Source organism: Suricata suricatta, chromosome 4 (genome assembly GCF_006229205.1).
Source record: "Suricata suricatta isolate VVHF042 chromosome 4, meerkat_22Aug2017_6uvM2_HiC, whole genome shotgun sequence".
NCBI lineage: Eukaryota > Metazoa > Chordata > Mammalia > Carnivora > Herpestidae > Suricata > Suricata suricatta.
Window position 1 is genome coordinate 88,958,676 of NC_043703.1, and position 18,505 is coordinate 88,977,180.

Below are 18,505 nucleotides of genomic sequence, written 5' to 3' on the forward strand. Positions count from 1 at the left end.
CTCTCATTTTCAAGTGGCTACTGCCAACTGGGTACTAGTCTATACTCTATAATCCATGGAGCACACCTATAAATGGCATTATCATGCCTACTTTATAAATGAAGGAACCAATGTACAAAAGACATTAACTAACTTGCCCAGGGTCACACAGAAAGTGGCAGAGCTGGTGTTAGAATCCAGCTCCATCTGACCTCAGAGGCCATGCACCTAAATGGATTTGGTCTTTGTGGTCTAAAGCTGTCCTCTGGCATCAGTGAGGTGAAAGCATTAAGGAAGATCATCCCAGGGCTGATGCTGAGGTCACGCTGTTAGTATATCAAACGCATTAGCACTGGCAGATTTTAAGAACCAGCAAGGTTGACAAGGATTAAGTGAAGTTATTTTTAGCTAAATATATGTTATTCCATTGTATTCAAATACTTCACAACATTGTTAACAGTTGCCTTGAAATGTAATATCCAAGTACAGAGGACAGATGTAATACAATTTGCACCTCCTATAGGGATGTGCAACCAACACAATGACACATTTCTTTACTGTTTTTAAGAGTCTGCACTGGCATCAAACCAGCTTGGAATCTGGATCCAAGCATACCCCTTTATTATTAACAAAAAAAGCCACCAGCAAACAGTCAGATGGCAACCCTGACATAAAAATGTGAATTGGCTGTTTCTCATGGTTATGCTTTTACAAAGAGGCCACAGATTTTAGTTTCAAGGGAGACTAGACCACTTGTATCCTCATGCAAACATACCAACCTCTTCTGGATCTGGGCAAAGACGGCATGGATTCTTTCACTGTACCAGGTACACTTCTCTTTGGTAATGCAGACATGGACCAAGCTCCCATCCTTCCAGGGTGTATGGACAAATCTGCTGCAGTATTTCGCATGGACTGTTTTCTTGTTGGTCTCCTAAATAAAGGACAAAGGACAGAGGCCATTCAGACCATTCAAAGAAGAAATTTCCAGATGGCACTCCATCTATGCCCTATTTAAATGGCTCTTAGCCCTCACTCCCATGGTAAAATCATTCAACTGTTGGTTAAACCAAATATGTACTGGGGCCTGCTCTATATGGAACCCTGTGCCAGATGTCATGAATGATATTCAGAAAGCCATGTGCAATCCCATCTGTGCCCCAGAAAGATAATGTTTCCAGCAGAGAGACACTGTCTGCATGTGCTCACATGCATACACCCACACACAGAAAGTTAGAAAGGCAGAGCACTAGACAACCAGCGCCTGGTGCTGGGTCGAGACAATAACAACTGGGCAGTCTGACAAAGCAGAAAGAGTCCTCATGGACCAGAGGGCCAGTAGGACTCTCTGGAGGAGATGGGATTTAAGATTTACACACACAAAATTTTTCCATTGTTACTCCCAGCCCCAAATGAAGAAATGTAGCCAAGAACCCCATTCTACATTTAGCATCCTCTACTGGGACATACAAAACTGGTCTGAGGACAATGGCCTCCCACACAGAGAGCCTGCCCAACTGATTTATGATCTATCAAGCACAACTCCATGCCACCAGAATACAATCTTTGAGGCAGCGGCAATAGAAGCCGTTAACAAAGACCAAAACTCCTGCCTTCATGGAGCCCACGTTACAGGGAAAGAGCTAGATAATAAACAGTCTTACAGCAGGTCAGATGATGACAAATGCTATAGAGAAAAATAAGGCAAGGAAGGAGAATAAAGAAGATGGAGATGGACAAGTTTTGTTTTTTAAATTTACTTATTTTGAAAGAGACAGAGAGAGTGTAAGCAGAGGAGGGGTGGGAGGTGGGAGGGAGAGAGAGGGGGAGAAATAGGGGGAAAAAGAGAGAGAGAGAGAATGAATCCCTAGCAGACGCTACAGTACCAGAGAAGAGACTGACATGGGGCTTGAATCCATGAAATTGTGAGATCATGACTTGAGCCAAAATCAAGTTGGATGCTTAATTAAGCCACCCAAGTACCCCAAAGAAGTTAAAACCTTAAAAAAAGACAGCCTTAAAGAGAAGGTAAAATATGAGCAAAGACCGGCAGGAACAGAAGTGTGGCCATATGGAGATCTGGGGAAGCTTGAGGACACAGCAAGTGCCAAAGCCTGGTGGTAAGAATAAGAGTGTGCCTAGCATGCCTGCAGAGTTTTAGGAAGGCTGCTATAGTAGAAACAGAATGAGCAAGGGTAAGGAGCGACATGATGCTAGAGCACTATGAGGAAGAGGGCCAGATACAGACTCCATAAAGCCTACTGGCTAATGGGAGTGACTCTGGCTTCTCCTCTGAGTGAAAAAGGAACTATCCAAGGGCTTTAACATGAGAAGTGACAAATTTTGTTATTGAAGATATAATGGACCCATAACACTGTATTATGTATACAACATTATTTGATATATGGCTATATTACAAAATGATTACCACAATAAATTTAGGTAATGCCCATCACCACTCATACTTACAGATATTTTCTTGTGATCTATTCTAAGATCTATCCTCTTAGAGAAGTGATACAATTCATAGTTATAAGTTTTATTTACAATTTTAAAGTTTTATTTGTAAAAATACCATTTTTGGGGGGAGAAATTACTTATTTTTTAAAGGTTTATTATCAAATTGGTTTCCATATAACACCCAGTGCTCTTCCCCACAAGTGCCCTCCTCCATCACCACCACCTCTTTTCCCCCTCCCCCCTCAACCCTCAGTTCGTTTTCAGTATTCAATAGTCTCTTAGGTTTTGCATCCCTCTCCCTCCCCAACCCTCTTAGCCTCTTCCCCTCCCCCTGGTCCTCCATTAGGTTTCTCCTGTTCTCCTGTTAAGACCTATGAGTACAAACATATGGTATCTGTCCTTCTCTGCCTGACTTATTTCACTTAGCATGACACCCTGAGGTCCATCCACTTTCCTACAAATCGCCAGACTTCATTCTTTCTCATTGCCATGTAATACTCCATTGTATATATATACCATATCTTCTTGATCCATTCATCAAGTGATGGACATTTAGGCTCTTTCCACGATTTGGCTATTGTTGAAAGTGCTGCTATGAACATTGGGGTATATACGCCCCTATGCATCAGCACTTCTGTATCCCTTGGGTAAATCCCCAGCAGTGCTATTGCTGGGTCATAGGGGAGTTCTATGGATAGTTTTTTGAGGAGTCTCCACATTGTTTTCCAGAGCAGCTACACCAATTTACATTCCTACCAACAGTGTAGGAGGGTGCCCGTCTCTCCACACCCTTGCCAGCATCTATAGTCTCTTGATTTGTTCATTTTAGCCACTTTGACTGGCGTGAGGTGGTATCTCAGTGTGGTTTTGATTTGTGTTTCCCTGATGATGAGTGATGTTGAGCATCGTTTCATGTGCCTGTAAGCCATCTGGATGTCCTCTTTGGAGAAGTGTCTGTTCATGTCTTCTGCCCATTTCTTCACTGGGTTATTTGTTTTTCAGGTGTGGAGTTTGGTGAGTTCCTTGTAGATTTTGGATACTAGCCCTTTATCTGATATGTCATTTGCAACTTTTTTTTCCCATTCTGTCGGTTGCCTATTAGTTTTCTTGATTGTTTCCTTTGCAGTGCAGAAGCTTTTCCTCTTGATGAGGTCCTAATAGTTCATTTTTGCTTTCATTTCCCTTGCCTTTGGGGATGTGTAGAGTAGGAAATTGCTGCGGTTGAGGTCAAGGAGGTTGTTTCCTACTTTTTCCTCTAGGGTTTTGATGGTTTCCTGTCTCACATTCAGGTCCTTCAGCTATTTTAAGTTTATTTTTGTGTATGGTGTAAGAATGTGGTCTAGTTTCATTCTTCTGCATGTTGCTGTCCAGTTCTCCCAGCACCACCTGCTAAAGAGGCAGTCTTTTTTTCCATCAGATAAATGCACATGCACTACCAAAATTCAAACGGGAAGAGATAGAAAGCATGAATAGACTGATAACCAGTGAAGAAATCGAATCTGTTGTCACAAATCTCCCAGTGAATAAGAGCCCAGGGCCAGATGGCTTCCCAGGGGAATTCTACCACACATTTAAAGCAGAGCTAATGCCCATTCTCCTCAAACTACTCCAAAAAATAGAAATAGAAATAGAAGGAAAACTTCCAAACTCATTCTACAAAGCCAGCATCACCTTGATACCCAAACCAGACAGAGACCCAGCAAAAAAGAGAACTACAGACCAATATCCTTAATGAATACAGATGCAAAAATACTCAACAAGATACTGGCAAATTGAATTCAACAGCATATAAAAAAATTATCCATCATGATCCCATGGGATTCATCCCTGGGTTACAGGGCTGGTTCAATATTCGCAAATCCATCAATGTGATACATCACACTAACAAAAGAAAAGATAAAAACCATATGATCCTGTTGATAGATGTAGAAAAAGGATTTGACAAAATACAGCACCCTTTCTTAATAAAAACCCTTGAGAAAGTGGGAATAGAAGGAACCTACCTAAACATTATAAAAGCAGTTTATGAAAAGCCCACAGCTAATATCATCCTCAATGGGGAAAAACTGAGAGCTTTCCCCCTGAGGTCAGGAACACGACAGGGGTGTCCACTTTCACCACTGTTGTTTAACATAGTGCTGGAAGTCCTAGCATCAGCAATCAGACAACAAAAGGAAATAAAAAGCATCAGAATTGGCAAAGAAGTCAGACTTTAACTTTTCACAGATGACATGATACTCTACATGGAAAACCCAGCAGACTCCATCAGAAGCCTTCTAGAACTGATCCATGAATTCAGCAAAGTTGCAGGGTACAAAATCAATGTACAGAAATCAGTTGTATTCCTATACACCAATAATGAAGCAGCAGAAAGACAAATCAAGAAACTGATCCCATTCACAACTGCACGAAAAACCATAAAATACCTAGGAGTAATCCTAACCAAGGATGTAAAAGATCTATATGATGAAAACTATAGAAAACTTATGAAAGAGATTGAAGAAGACACCAAGAAATGGAAAAACACTTCATGCTCATGAATCAGAAGAATAAACATTGTGAAAATATCATTACTACCCAAAGCAATCTACACATTCAATGCAATCCCCATCAAAATTGCACCAGCGATCTTCCCAAAGCTAGAACAAGCTATCCTCAAAATCGTATGGAACCACAAAAGACCCCAAATAGTCAAAGTAATAGCCAAAGAAGAAAACCAAAACAGGAGGCACCACAGTCCCAGACTTTAGCCTCTACTACAAAGCTGTCATCGTCAAGACAGTATGGTATTGGCACAAAAACAGACACACAGACCAATGGAATAGAACAGAGAACCCAGAACTGGGCCCACAAATGTATGGCCAATTAATTTTTGACAAAGCAGGTAAAAAGGGTACTCTGTTGAAAATACACTATTGAGCATCAAAGGCAGAAGCAGAAGTTCAGGTCAGTTAGTTGGCATGGACCAGGGTAGTATGGGAAGTGGTGACAAGTGGTTGGATTCTGAGTTTATGAAGACAGAATTGACAGCATCTAATGAGAAGTCAGATGTGGGTATGGGAGAAAAGAAAGGAATTGCAATGACTACATTTTTCAGCCCAGAGAACTACAAAAATGGAGTTGCAATGACTTTGTGGGAGGAAGATTATAATATAAAAGAGTATCCTTGAAGGGGAATATCTGGATCTGTGTCTGATGTACTAGGCTAAAGGTGCCTATTGACAGATGTCCCATTGACATAGCAAGTAACCAAATGGAGATAAGAGAAAGATTCAGGGCTGGAAATTTAAATGTGGAAGTGACCAGCATGCTCACAGTATTAAAAGCCACAGGACTGGATGAGATCAGGTAGAGAATGGGTAAAGAGAGAGAAGAGGTCCAAGGACTGCACTTTGAGGCCCTTTGGCATTTAGAAGCTGGGGAACATGGGAAAGTACACAGCATAGTAGCAAAGAACACTAACAAAGAATAGCCAGTGAAGTAGGAAGGAAACAGGGCAGTGTGTTTTCTGCAAGCAAAAGAATTTCAAGGAAGTAACCAACTACATCAAATGTTGATAGTAGGTCAAGTAAGAGCGAGGCTGAGAACTGACTCCTGGATTTAGCATTGCAGGTATCTCTAGAAAGAGTGGATTTTGCTGGAGAGGGGGCCTTGCCCAAGTGAAGTGCATTCAAGAGGGCATGGGAGAATTGCAAGACTAGAGAAAGGGAATATATACAACTCTTGAGGAGCTGGATTCTACAAAGGAACAGAGAAATGAGGCAAATGAGGTAGAAGCAGAGTCAAATATGGGAGTCAAAATCCTATATTTTAAGATAGGAGAAAGGAGAAAGAAAACCATGTTTGTGTGCCAATGGGAAAGATGCAGCAACGAGGGTAATACTGATGATGCAGAATAGAAAGGGGGAGAATGAGTAAATGGGGAATAGAGATCAGTGCACACACGGAGAGGTTGACCATAGACTGAAGTGAGGGCAATTTAGCCATCCTGGAAGTTATATGGGTAGAACACACAGGCAGAAATGCTGGGGGATTTATAGACATGGAAGTGGATGTTCATGAATATTCATTCCAATGTTCAATGAAATGGGAAGCAAGGTCACTAGCTGAGAGTAAGCAAAGAGGAGAAGATATTTGAAGTTTGAAGAGAAAAGAGTAGACATCCTGGAGAATGAGTGTCTGAGTGGATTGAAACAGCACAGGATTGGTGGACAGCACAAGAGATCCATGTGAAGTTAGAAGTCATGAATTCAAAGGGAAGCCAGGTACCGTGGCTATGTGCTTTTCTCTGGTTTCTTCTGCTGCAGTCAGCTGCACAGCTATAATGCATAAAAGGCAGAGAGGTAGATTTAACCAGGGTTGGGGTTTTGCCAGATGAGCATAATAATTTAAGAGAGGAAAAGTAGTAGAGCATGTACAAGAGGGGCAAAAGGGTAGTGAGAATAGAGTACATGGAATAGAAACAACAAATTGTATAATTCCAGTGAGGTTGAAAGATTGCAATTAGGTAGTAGAGGAAATGACCTCAAAAAAAAAGAGGTCAAAAAGTGAGAAATTTGGAACTGATTTATGTGGGTTATGATGGAAGAGTTATTTGTAATGACAAAGTCAAGGGAATGCCTATGGCAAGAGTGGTAGAGATGGGGTGGGTGGAGGAGAAAGTCACTGGAGAAGAGGAGGTCAGAGAAATAAAAGGTTAGGGTGTGAGCAGGGTCATTTTCATCAGACTGACATTAAAAAATGGTTGGAGCCAGTGACAGCAAGCCACAGGCTATAATCTTCCATTAATGATGGGGATAACCTGGGACTCAGAAAATGTCAGCCACTGGAAGTGTCATGGGTGGTACACTCTGATGACACGGGAAGAGGAGGGAGAATAATCAAGAAATAGCAACAAGGAATAAGGAGGACAGCATCCATCTCTCCCATCCACAGGTCCGAGGAAAATGCTAGAGAAACCAGGGTCCTCAAGAGAAAAGCCAGACAAGCAGGCTAAGAGAACACTGCAGAGCACTTGACACTGCAGTGGGTATACTGATGTCTTCCAGTTCTGGAGGGCACAGTGGAGGGAATTTAGGAGTCAGGGAGGAATGGGAATGGAGGAAGGGAATGGAGGGAGCTCAGAGTCAGGAATGAGGATTGACAAGTCTGGTGGTGAATGATATGAACATGGATAAAGGGCATGATGAGATCAGTCCTGATGTTCCCAAGACAGGCAGAAGGGGAACCACATCTCAACCACAACATAAGGATGGAAGGAGAAAGATGTCCTCTCTCTCATTCTTGCCATGTTCTTATCCCTTGAGAGCTCCCTATTTTCAATCCCATCACATGGCTTTCCAACTGTATCTTATGCACTCCCAGATGGAAACATACCAGACCATATGTTACATGAATACAGGTATCAGACAGCAGAGTGTCAGAATGGGAAAAGTACAGTGTAAGGTCCCAGCAGCTAGGAGTTCAAACCCTGCCATCTTGTGACGTAACCTCTCAGAGGCCTTGCGACTTTGTCTTCTCATGTGTGCTATGAGAGCACAAATATTCACCTTGTGTATAAAGCCCACATGCATTCCATAAATGCTCATTTCTGATTCACAGTGTCTGTAATTAAAAAAAAAGAAAGAAAGAAAAAAGGTAACATCTACTAGGCATCTCCTAAGTGCCAGGGACTGTACTCAGACATGTATTTTTTAGTTTGGACTCCACACCACTCATTTACAGAAGTGGAGAGTGAAACTAACAGTGTTAAATTATTTGCTCAACATCTCTAAACTAGTAACTGGAGAAGTAGCATTTACAGCTAGGTCTTCCTATTCCAAGCCCAGACCACATGGACTGGTACCTCGTGAAGGCTCAATAAACATCTGGTAGAGGAATAAATGGTGAGAATAGAGTGGATCTGTGAACATCAAGACTGGCTTTGTGCACAAGCAACATGAGCAATCACGAATGTAACGTGACTTAAGGGGTGCCCCAAATACCAAGTTACCAAACCTCACATGAAATCCTCTAACCAGAAATACATTTTAAAATATTTATTTGTTTGTTTGTTTGTTGAGAGAGAGAGAAGGAAAACATGAGCAGGGGAGGGGCAGAGAGAGGAGAGAGAATCTCAAGCAGGCTCCACACTGTCAGCACAGAGCAGAACATAGAGCTCAGGGGCCTGAACCATGAGATGGTGACCTAAGCCTAAGTCAAGTCAGTTGCTTAACCAACTGAGCCACCCAGGTACCCCTGGAAATGCATTTTTGTCTCCTCCTCCTACTTGTTTATCCATCTTAGAAATACTATATAGCAAGGCCTTTTTAGTTACTTATTTCTCAGTGTAAACGAGTTTCTTGGATCTGTCCCTATAAACCTGTTTTTATCGTTAACAGTTTAGGGGGTCCTGCCCAGTGGGAGTCTGGGAGAACCCTTAATAATTAACTTATTCAGTTTCAGTTACTCCCTACCTCATGCACAACACTATTTTAGGTATAAATCCAGTTTTAGATATGTGGCTCCAAACTGAAAATAAAATTATCCTTTTCCATCAATATTTGTAGAGATAGCCATACTATATACTTCTCAATAGCTACTATATTATTTTTTAGCACAAGAAATTTGAGGTAAAATTCCCCATTTATAAGCCAGACTGTTTGTGGCCTGTCCTCATAAAATTTCATTCAAAATTGTCAAGAACGAATAAGGAGAAATCAGTTTTTGAGATGACTCCAACATAACACATTGTCATCAGCTCATGTTCAAATTGAGCTATGTCCAAGTTGACAGGGATTGATATTTTTAGATACCCAGGGCCTAGTGTATTTTAAAAAGAAAAATCCATGTATGATTAGATTACATATGATTACATATGATTAGCTATGTATGATTTCCTGAACTTATAACATTACTAAATAATGACTACAAAATCAGAAAACTGTGCTGGGGAGGAAACCCACAAATGAAATTTCCCTGCAGTGCAGCAATTACTCCACATCCCAGTGTATAAGCTAGGACACAAGTCTTCCATCAATTCTGCATTTTTCTCATCCAAAGTTTACATTTTCCTCCTTGTAGTTCAATGCAAACACACAGCATTAAAAGGGCTAAAATACCACATCGTGTGGTTAATGCAGCCCCCACGGAAAGAGCCTTTCCTTGGGAGGACGTGCAGAGCCCAGTGGCCAGCCACCCTAAGGAGTGGCAAAGACACTGGTGTTTCAGCTCTGTAGGATGGACAGACATCTCAGTGATTGTGACATTGAATCAGAGTCCTAGAGAATACATTAAGTGACACTGCATTGGAGGACCTTGATTTCCTCTCCAGTGGTCTCTGCTGGGCAACATTACTGGCACATCTGCTCTGTTGCTCACGTTTTGATTTTTACTTCAGAGTGTGTACCTGGGCCTTTACTATCTTCTAAAAGAGTTTTCCTTCAGTTTTACAAATTTAGAATATTCACTTTATCCTCATTTTCTGTTTCCTACTGTGATAGTTTTTATTCTTTCTAATTCTAAACTTCTGACAGTCTTCTGGGTACTGTCTACACAACATCTGGGCCCTGCCTCAAACCCACTGACTCATGCATGCATATTTCGGAGCCTAATTATCCTTTGTGAACCAGAGCCAAGGACTTTGAGAAGCTACATTCTGTCCAGAGCCATTGACACATGGAACCACCTTTAGAAAGTTTTCAATATACACCCTTCTAGTGCCATAATCCTTTAGAGAATTTCTTTTTATAAAGTGCAAGATGGGAAGCACAAAGCCATCCTTCATGGAAACCCAAGCTGGTTTCCCTCCATGCTACCTTTCAAACTTGGTCTTGTCCTGGGCTCTGGCCTGAGGGGGGCCTTACCCACCCAGGGCATCAGAGGAAGCCCATGGCCCTGCTCAGGATTTCACTTCACTTACCGCGCTAGTCTGCACAGACTCATTTCCTGGTTTGGTTTTTACATCAACGACTCCATCAGCGTGGCGGAAGGAGCAGTCAGCAAGGACATCATAAAAGGACAGCTTCTGAGCTTTCAAGCCATATTTCTGTAGCCACTTCTTGGAGTCCCAGGTGCTCTCTGGATTTGACTCATTCTCTATAGAGGTTGCTCCTGATTCTATTTGTGGAATTACAGTTCATCAGTGCCATTCATATTTTACAAGCCATATATACTTCACCCTCAACTTAATATTTACCAAGCTGGAACGTGTTTTGTCAGGTCACATTCATTTCAGGAAGCATGCTTTCCAAACCAGGACTAGCAAAGAATTAGTTTATCAGACTGGAAGTCAGGAATCTGCTACTTGTCATCTCATTTCCTCCTTTACCTAAATTGCTTAATCCATGTGTATGTGGAGATGGCTGACAGACCAAGGCCATGTGTCAGGAAAGCATTAAACTTGGGGTCAGAAACTCTGGGTTCAAGCCGTGGCTCCACCACTTATTAGCTTAGGCAAGTTGCTCAGACTTGGGTGAGTCACTGCATTTAACCTCTCTGAGCTTCAACAGAATTCCTTACCTGCAGATTGAAGATAACATCCGTTTGCCCTTCCTAAGTGTGCTGGCATGGTTCAATGAGAAAAGTTATGTGAAAGTGCTTTGTGATGAGTCGGGGGGAGGATTAGGGGTATGTGCCCTGTGTTAAGGTAGAAGTCAGTCAACTACAGAAGGCTGGAAGCCTGCCTCCCAGGAACTCCCCTGTTAACTTTGGTGAATGTATTCTGATGCAGAGCCTGGTCCTAGCAGGCTCAAAAACCTCTTCTAGTCATCTCAGGCACCTACAGCTGTATCTAAAACTCATCTTAATCAGGCTCTCAGGTTAAAGTATAACCCAGAAAGCTAACTGCCCCAATATCTCCATCCTTAGGCACATCCCGTGGCATTTTCTGAGGATTATCTATACTCTTTAAGTGGGAGGAGGTGCTCTGTTAGCTGGGCAGAACACCATACAACAGAAAAGTATTCATCCAGGTGACTCAAACCACTAGTGCCACCTAAAGGAGAAAGGATTATCTGGGGGTGGGGAAATGTGAAGCTGAGAAGGAGGCACTTGTGTCAGGAGCAGGCTTGCACTAGCCCATGGAAGCCAACTGTACACCTCTCCTCCCAACACCATGCTCCACAGAAGCACACTTGTAGGATAAAATTGACCATGCTGGGAGTATTTACAGACTCTGGAAATCAGAGCTTTTTTATTCCAGTGAGTGGACTGGCAAACAGTTATCTGCATGCCACTGGAAGGAAGGCAGAAAGAACCCTTAGCTCTTAGCCCCACTGAGACCAGCAGACCCCTAGGAGGACCAGGAAAGGGTGCTGGACAAAGAGGTAGTTTCTTTTTTTTTTTTTTATATAACATGTACTACTGTATATTAGGTCCACCAGCCCTACAAAGTTTACTTCCACCTAGATAAGTGGTTCTCAACCCTGCACAGTGGAATCCTCTGAGTTCTGTAAAATACTGGTACCCGAGTCCTACCCATTAGATTCTGCTTTAACTGGTCTGGACATTGGAATTTTTCAAAGCTCTCTTGGTGATTGTACTGTGCAACCAAGCTTTGCAACTACTGTAAGACAGAAAGTGCTTTCTAAATTATGACTTGGTGACCCCGTCAGTTATACTTCTATTAGAAGCTTCTAACTTCTACTCAAGTTCAATGATTCTTTTAATAAAAAAGTAGCACTCAATATTAGGGCAACAAAATATTCCCATACTTATCCATTATTATATTTAAGGGGATATAAACTTAGAATAGCACTTGAAGAAATAAAACACTTTTAGAGACAACTGTTTCCTAATAGCATGTAAAGGATCTGCCAAGTACTACTATATGTGATCCATGTCCTCAGATTTTAATAGAACACTTTTTAAATAATGCACTTAAACCCACTAGAACCAGAATTTCTGAAAGAAGCTTGGTTTTGGCTTTTGAACTTTAAACTATTCTGGCACCAAAAGCCACTTTGCACAGTGTCCCCAGTTATCAGCATTGGTTTCTACATGATTCACAAAGCATCTTCTTATCCTGTACAAGGAGCTCAAATCCGAGGTTCCCCAGAGCTTCCGAGCCCTGAGGCTCTCCTCCTCCCCTGCATCTCAGGGAAACAGCAAAGAGAACAGAGCCATTTTTGGCAATGGGATCAGTCTCCTTGGAAAAACCCTTTGAGTGACTATTTTTTCTCAATTATTGTTAATTACATTCTAAGCCTTTGTCTCCTCTTTCTTCCTACTTTATTCTCCTCCCTTCTTTCTAATTAACAGGTGTAGTAGGAAATAAAATTTTCATTCAGTTATGTCCATAGATAGCCACACACAAATTAGCACATGTTTCTGCTCTATTTTTGGGGTTGCCTTCTCTTTTTTAATGTTTATTTAGAGAAAGAGAAAAAGAGGAGAGGCAGAGAGGGAGAGGGAGAAGTCAAGGGGAGGGAGAGAGGGAGAGAGGGAGAGAGGGGGAGAGGGAGAGGGAGGGGGGGAGAGGGAGAGGGAGGGGGAGAGAGGGGGAGAGAGAGGGAGAGAGAGAGAGAGAGAGAGAGAGAGAGAGAGAGAGAGAGAGATAGAGAGAGATCGATCCCAACCAGGCTCTGTGCTGACCACCTGATGCAGAGCTCAAACCCATTAAGTATGAGATCATGATCTGAGCTGAAATCAAGAGTTGGACGCTTAACTGTCTGGGTTACCCAGGTACCCTAAAGGGTTGCCTTCTTTTAAAAACACAAAGAGCCTTTTCTCAGTTATAAGTTCAAGCTTACCATAAAAAGACTTCCTAAAAATACATTAAATCAACAAGGAATTTTAAAGAGCCAGAGACTAACTTTTGACTCAGCTTCACCTAGGAACCAGTGGTATAGGCACTTGGAGGGCATGATTGAGGCTCCCAATTACTTTCGGAAAACTCAAGGAAAACTCCAAAGCAACTTGAACTGCATAAAGGAAAGAGGGGGCAGCCAAGCATGCAAAAACAAAGAGCCCAGGTGCTCCAAAAATGCAGAAAGGAGAGAAAGGGGTAAATCTTTCCACTTTCAGTGCTAATTACACTAATTAGTGGCTGAGCCTCATCTTCCCCAGGTGGGAAGGGGAAGGGCATTATCCATTCATTAGAGTCACTTACTAGAGAGTTCTTTCCATTCCCCCTGCAGTTATCTTAATTAAAAGTGTTACATAAATTCTCACCCACAGAGCTTAGGATAATACTTTCATTTATTAGAGATGTGAGCTCACAGCTCATCCTAATCCATGTGACAGACTGCTAAAGATTTTCTCTCAGTTACTTGCAGGAGAAGCAAGTGGCAGATCACATCTATGCCACAGAATTAATGTGCCTGGTCCTCTCCATCCTACTTGTGGATCTCAAAACCTGTTTTAATGAGCAAGACCTACTGGCCAATGCTTTTTTTTTTTTTTTAATTTTTTAAAAATTTTTAATGTTTTATTTATTTTTGATACAGAGAGAGACAGAGCATGAGAGGGGGAGGGGCAGAGAGAGAAGGAGACACAGACCGGAAGCAGGCTCCAGGCTCTGAGCTAGCTGTCAGCACAGAGCCTGACGCGGGGCTCAAACACACGAACGTGAGATCTGACCTGAGCCAAAGTCGGAGGCCCAACCGACTGAGCCACCCAGGCGCTCCTGGCCAATGCTTTTGATACATCACTAGCCAGGGCCACATTAAAAAGACAAAATGGGGGGCGCCTGGGTGGCTCAGTCACTTAAGCGTCTGGCTTTGGCTCAAGTCATGATCTCATGGTTCATGGGTTTGAGCCCCGCATCGGGCTCTGTGCCGACTGCTAGCTCAGAGCCTGAAGACTCAGATTCTGTGTCTCCCTCCCTCTCTGACCCTCCCCTGTTCATGCTGTCTCTCTCTGTCTCTCAAAAATAAGTTAAAAAAAAAAGACAAAATGGGCACCATTTATCTGTGCCCCTTCCTCCTCTCAAGGTGTAGTTCCATAGTGGCCCATGGCCATCAAGGATTTATCACCACCATAACTGCTCTCCCCACGGTGATGGTTATCCTACTGTGTGAACTTGTGAACTTGGCAGGACCATGGTACCCAGATATTTGATCAAAGATTATTCTAGATATTTCAGTGAAGGTATTTTTAGGTGAGATTAACATTAACATCAGTAGACTGGATAAAACAGATTACTCTCCATATCATCAGAGGGCCATCTCCATTCAGTTGAAGGACTTTAATAGGAAAGAGACTGAAGTGCCCTGAGGAAGGGGAGTTCTGACAGCAGACTGCCTTGGGACCTGAAATGCAATACCAGCTCATGAGGACGGGTGGTCTGTCCTGCAGTCTGGACTTGCTAGCTTCTATACTCATGCGAGTCAATTCCTTGAATCCCCCTCAATCTCTATCTCAACCTCTCTTTGTATACACGTGCACACCTACACACACACACACACACACACACACACACACACACACACCCTATTGGTTCTGATTCTGTGAAGATCCCTGACTGACAGGCTCATCCTCCTCCACTGAAGATGACTTGTCCACCACCACATTCCTGCCATGCTAGGTCCATGTGCCTTTCAAGCAAACCATCAGCTAATGAATAAACTAGAGCTCTAGATCTGGAACCAACCTCAGAGAGCATCAAGTTCAGTGTTTCTCATACTATGGTTCACAAATACTACTTACCCTGCAAGTCAGTGGCTATCACTCAGAAAGAGGGTTTTTAAGCAAAAAGTTTAGGGAGTTTGAAAATAAAACATTTCAACAGGTTCTTTATCATGGGACTTGTATAAGCCTTTGTTACAGGAATCAGCAGTGGGCCTCACCTCTATGGGTAGAGGCATAAAAAAGGATTTTCTAAAGTTATTTGGCACCAGAACCCGTGCTGGGTTTGGGAAAATTTGGGAGGGCTTATATTTGATAGACCACAGTTTGGTAAACACTTCCCAGCATCCCTATTATCATGAGTGTCATGAGACACTAAGCCAACGCTTGGCTGCCCCACGGGAAGTGGCATTGGCAAAGGATGCTGTGAATGAGTTGAAAAGGAAAGGTTCAGAAGAAGCTGAAAGTGATGTTCAACAGAAACAAGAGAAGGATGGGGCACAGGGAGGAGGGAAGGAAGGAATTTTAAACAGCTGGGAGGGAGGGAGAAAGGCGGCAGCTGTGAGGACAAGAAATCTAGCCACCTGCCTGTCAGACACGTGAGTCAGCTCAGCAGACGGCAGCTGCTGGACCAAGGATGGGCTGCAGGTGAGACGATGAAGCCCACCTGTGTGGGCACCCAGGCGACAGCTAGAAAGCATGGCTCGCGAGAACAGCCTGTCTCTGGGCAGGCATGCACTCTGTTCACTGTCCCTGCTGACTGACTTGATACTTTCTGTTTTGTGTTGTGAAAGCACCCTATGCCGAATGTCTTTGCCTGGCACTGCGAAGGAACCAAGAAAGAGGAGGAGGGGCGCAGGGGCAGAGAACGGTAACCAGCAACGTTTGCACCGCCTGGTCTCGCAGGGCCGGTTTGGGGGGATTGTTCTCTGAAGTGCCCCGTGGGTTCCACACATGAAGGATAAGGAACAGGGAGACGGGCCTGCAGTCACATCTCTAATACGGGACGGAGTCAAATGCACAGTTAAGAGTCGACCCTGAGTGGACAGTGAATCCTAGGCCCTTTCTCCTCCACAATATCATGAAATGATTTTTTACTTCCTCCTTTAATGCTTGTATAATCAAAGCAAAATCTCTGTGGAAAAGAAGGGTTCCATGGCTAACCCAACTTGTTTGTAAACTAGTGGAAAAGTGATTTTACTCCTAAGTGTCCCTAATTCCTATAATCCTCAGTGGGGGGAGGTGGGAGGGAAAGGAAATTGAAAAAACAAAGATCCAAGAAAGAAGCGGACGTAAAAATAAAGACAGAGGGGTGCCTGGGTGGTTCAGTTGATTAAGTGTCCAACTTCAGGTCAGGTCATGATCACACGGTTCATGGGTTCAAGCCCTGCATCAGGCTTTGTGTGGACAGCTTAAAACCATGGAGCCTGCTTCAGATTCTGTGTCTCCCTCTCTCTCTGCCCCTCCCCTGCTCCCTCTCTCTCTCCCTCTCTCTCTCTCTCTCCCTCTCAAAAATAAACATTAAAAAGTGCATATCTTAAAAAAAAAAAAGACAAAAAACACCAAGAGTGGACAGGAGGTGGGAGAAGAGCTAACGCCCTCTCAAAGATAGGGGTCCTCATTCCTTTACTTCTTCTTCTAATTCTGAAAGAAAACCGAACAGTTTTTGCTTTCTATGTGGGCCGTGAATGAGCTGCAGCAAGAATGTTTAAACTCCAAGCAAGACCTGCAGTTGGGCTACTGAGAAATAAGGAGCAGCAGTCAGACAGTGACAGACCAGCATGAAGGCTGAGAAGAAACCACTAGCAGAGCACAGACTCCAAGAGAAGAAATGCGAAAGGCACATTTTTTTCACTTCCTCCTTTAATGCTTGTATAATTTTTTTCAGTTTATTTATTTATTTATTTATTTATTTAGAGAGAGAATCCTAAGCTGACGGCTCAGAGCCTGATATGGGGGTTAAACTCATGAACCATGAGATCATGACCTGAGCCGAAATAAGGAGTCAGATGTTCAACTGAATGAGTCACCCAAATGCCCCAACAAAAGCCACATTTTAATGTAGCTACATCTACCATGACACTTAAAATAAATTGAAGGATAATACTTGAGGATCAGTAATGTAGGCAACAAATTATACCTCCGGCAACAATTTCCTTAAAGGTAGCATGATGATTGGAGCGCCTGGGTGGCCCAGTTGGTTAAGCGTCCGACTTCGGCTCAGGTCATGATCTCACGGTTCGTGGGTTCAAGCCCCGCATTGGGTTCTGTGCTGACAGCTCAGAGCCTGGAGCCTGTTTCAGATTCTGTGTCTCCCTCTCTCTCTGCCTCTTCCCCATTCATGCTCTGTCTCACTCTGTCTCAAAAATAAACTATTAAAAATTTTAAAAAAGCATGATGTGGCAAGATAAACCAATTCAAGATGCTTAGTATAAAGTGGAAAAACCAAGATTAAGAAATGAGAAAGGGATTGATAGAGTTTGAGAACTTTAGATTAGACCCTGAATCACATGGCAGTGAGAATATGAACCACAAAGCAGAGTGGGGATACTGGGATTAAACCAACAGAGAAATCTGAATCTGCTTCCCTTGGGAAATTAAAATATTGCCACATTTTTGATCCTGAATCACTATTGTCAGGGCTTGACTTTTTAAAAATTTTTTAGTCAGACTATTTATTTCACGTATTCTTTAAAAATCTGTTTGTTGAGCTATAATTCATATACTATAAAACTAACATTTTAAAAAGTTTTTAGTTTGGTGATTTTTAGTTTATTTACCTGGTTGTAGAATCATCACTATTTAATTCCAGTACATTTTCCTCACCCCACAAAGAAACCCTATGCTTGTTAGAAGTCATTTCCCTTCCCATCTCCTCACTACGAGTTTACTCTACAGATTAGCCTATTCTGGACACTTCAGTTTTTACCATTGAGTATATTAGCTGTGGGTTTTTCATAGATAGCCCTTTTTATGTTCAGGCATATTGGCACTGTACCTATTTTGATGAGAGTTTTTATTATAATTGAGTGTTATATTGTGTCAAATGCTTTTCTCTCATCTATTGAGATGACCATATGGTTTTTATCCTTTCTTTTGTTAATATGATATATCGCATTGATCAATCTGTGAATACTGAGCCACTGTTGCATCCCTGGAATGAATCCCACTTGAACATTGTTGGATTTAGTTTGCTAATATTTGGTTGAGGCTTTTTGCATCTATGTTGATGAGAGATATTGGCCTATAGTTGTTTTGTGTTTTGTTTTGTTTTGTTTTTTGTGACATCTTTATATCTGGTTTGGGTATCAGGGGAATGCTGGCCTTGAATCTGGATACTTGCCTTCCCCTTCTATTTTCTGGGAGAGTTTGAGAAGAAAAGATATTAGCTTTTCTTTAAATGTTTGGTAGAATTCACCTGTGAGGCCATCTAGTCCTGGACTTATGTTTGTTCAGAGTTTTGTATTTTTTTTAATTTTTAATGTTTATTTATTTTTGAGGGGGGTGGGAGGGAGGGACA

The 18,505-nt window shown here is 42.4% G+C and overlaps 1 protein-coding gene across 10 annotated transcripts in view; it reads right to left on the reverse strand.

Moving 5' to 3' along the window:
• Positions 1-18,505, reverse strand: part of VWA3B (von Willebrand factor A domain containing 3B) — a 201,411-nt gene that overhangs the window by 107,679 nt on the left and 75,227 nt on the right. For all 10 annotated transcript variants that reach the window (XM_029937205.1, XM_029937213.1, XM_029937211.1 and 7 more), the window contains 2 exons: positions 10,340-10,536; positions 759-913 (listed from right to left, as the gene is read on the reverse strand). In XM_029937205.1, the coding sequence (XP_029793065.1) occupies positions 759-913; positions 10,340-10,536 (352 nt within the window). The remainder of the gene's footprint in view (positions 1-758; positions 914-10,339; positions 10,537-18,505) is intronic.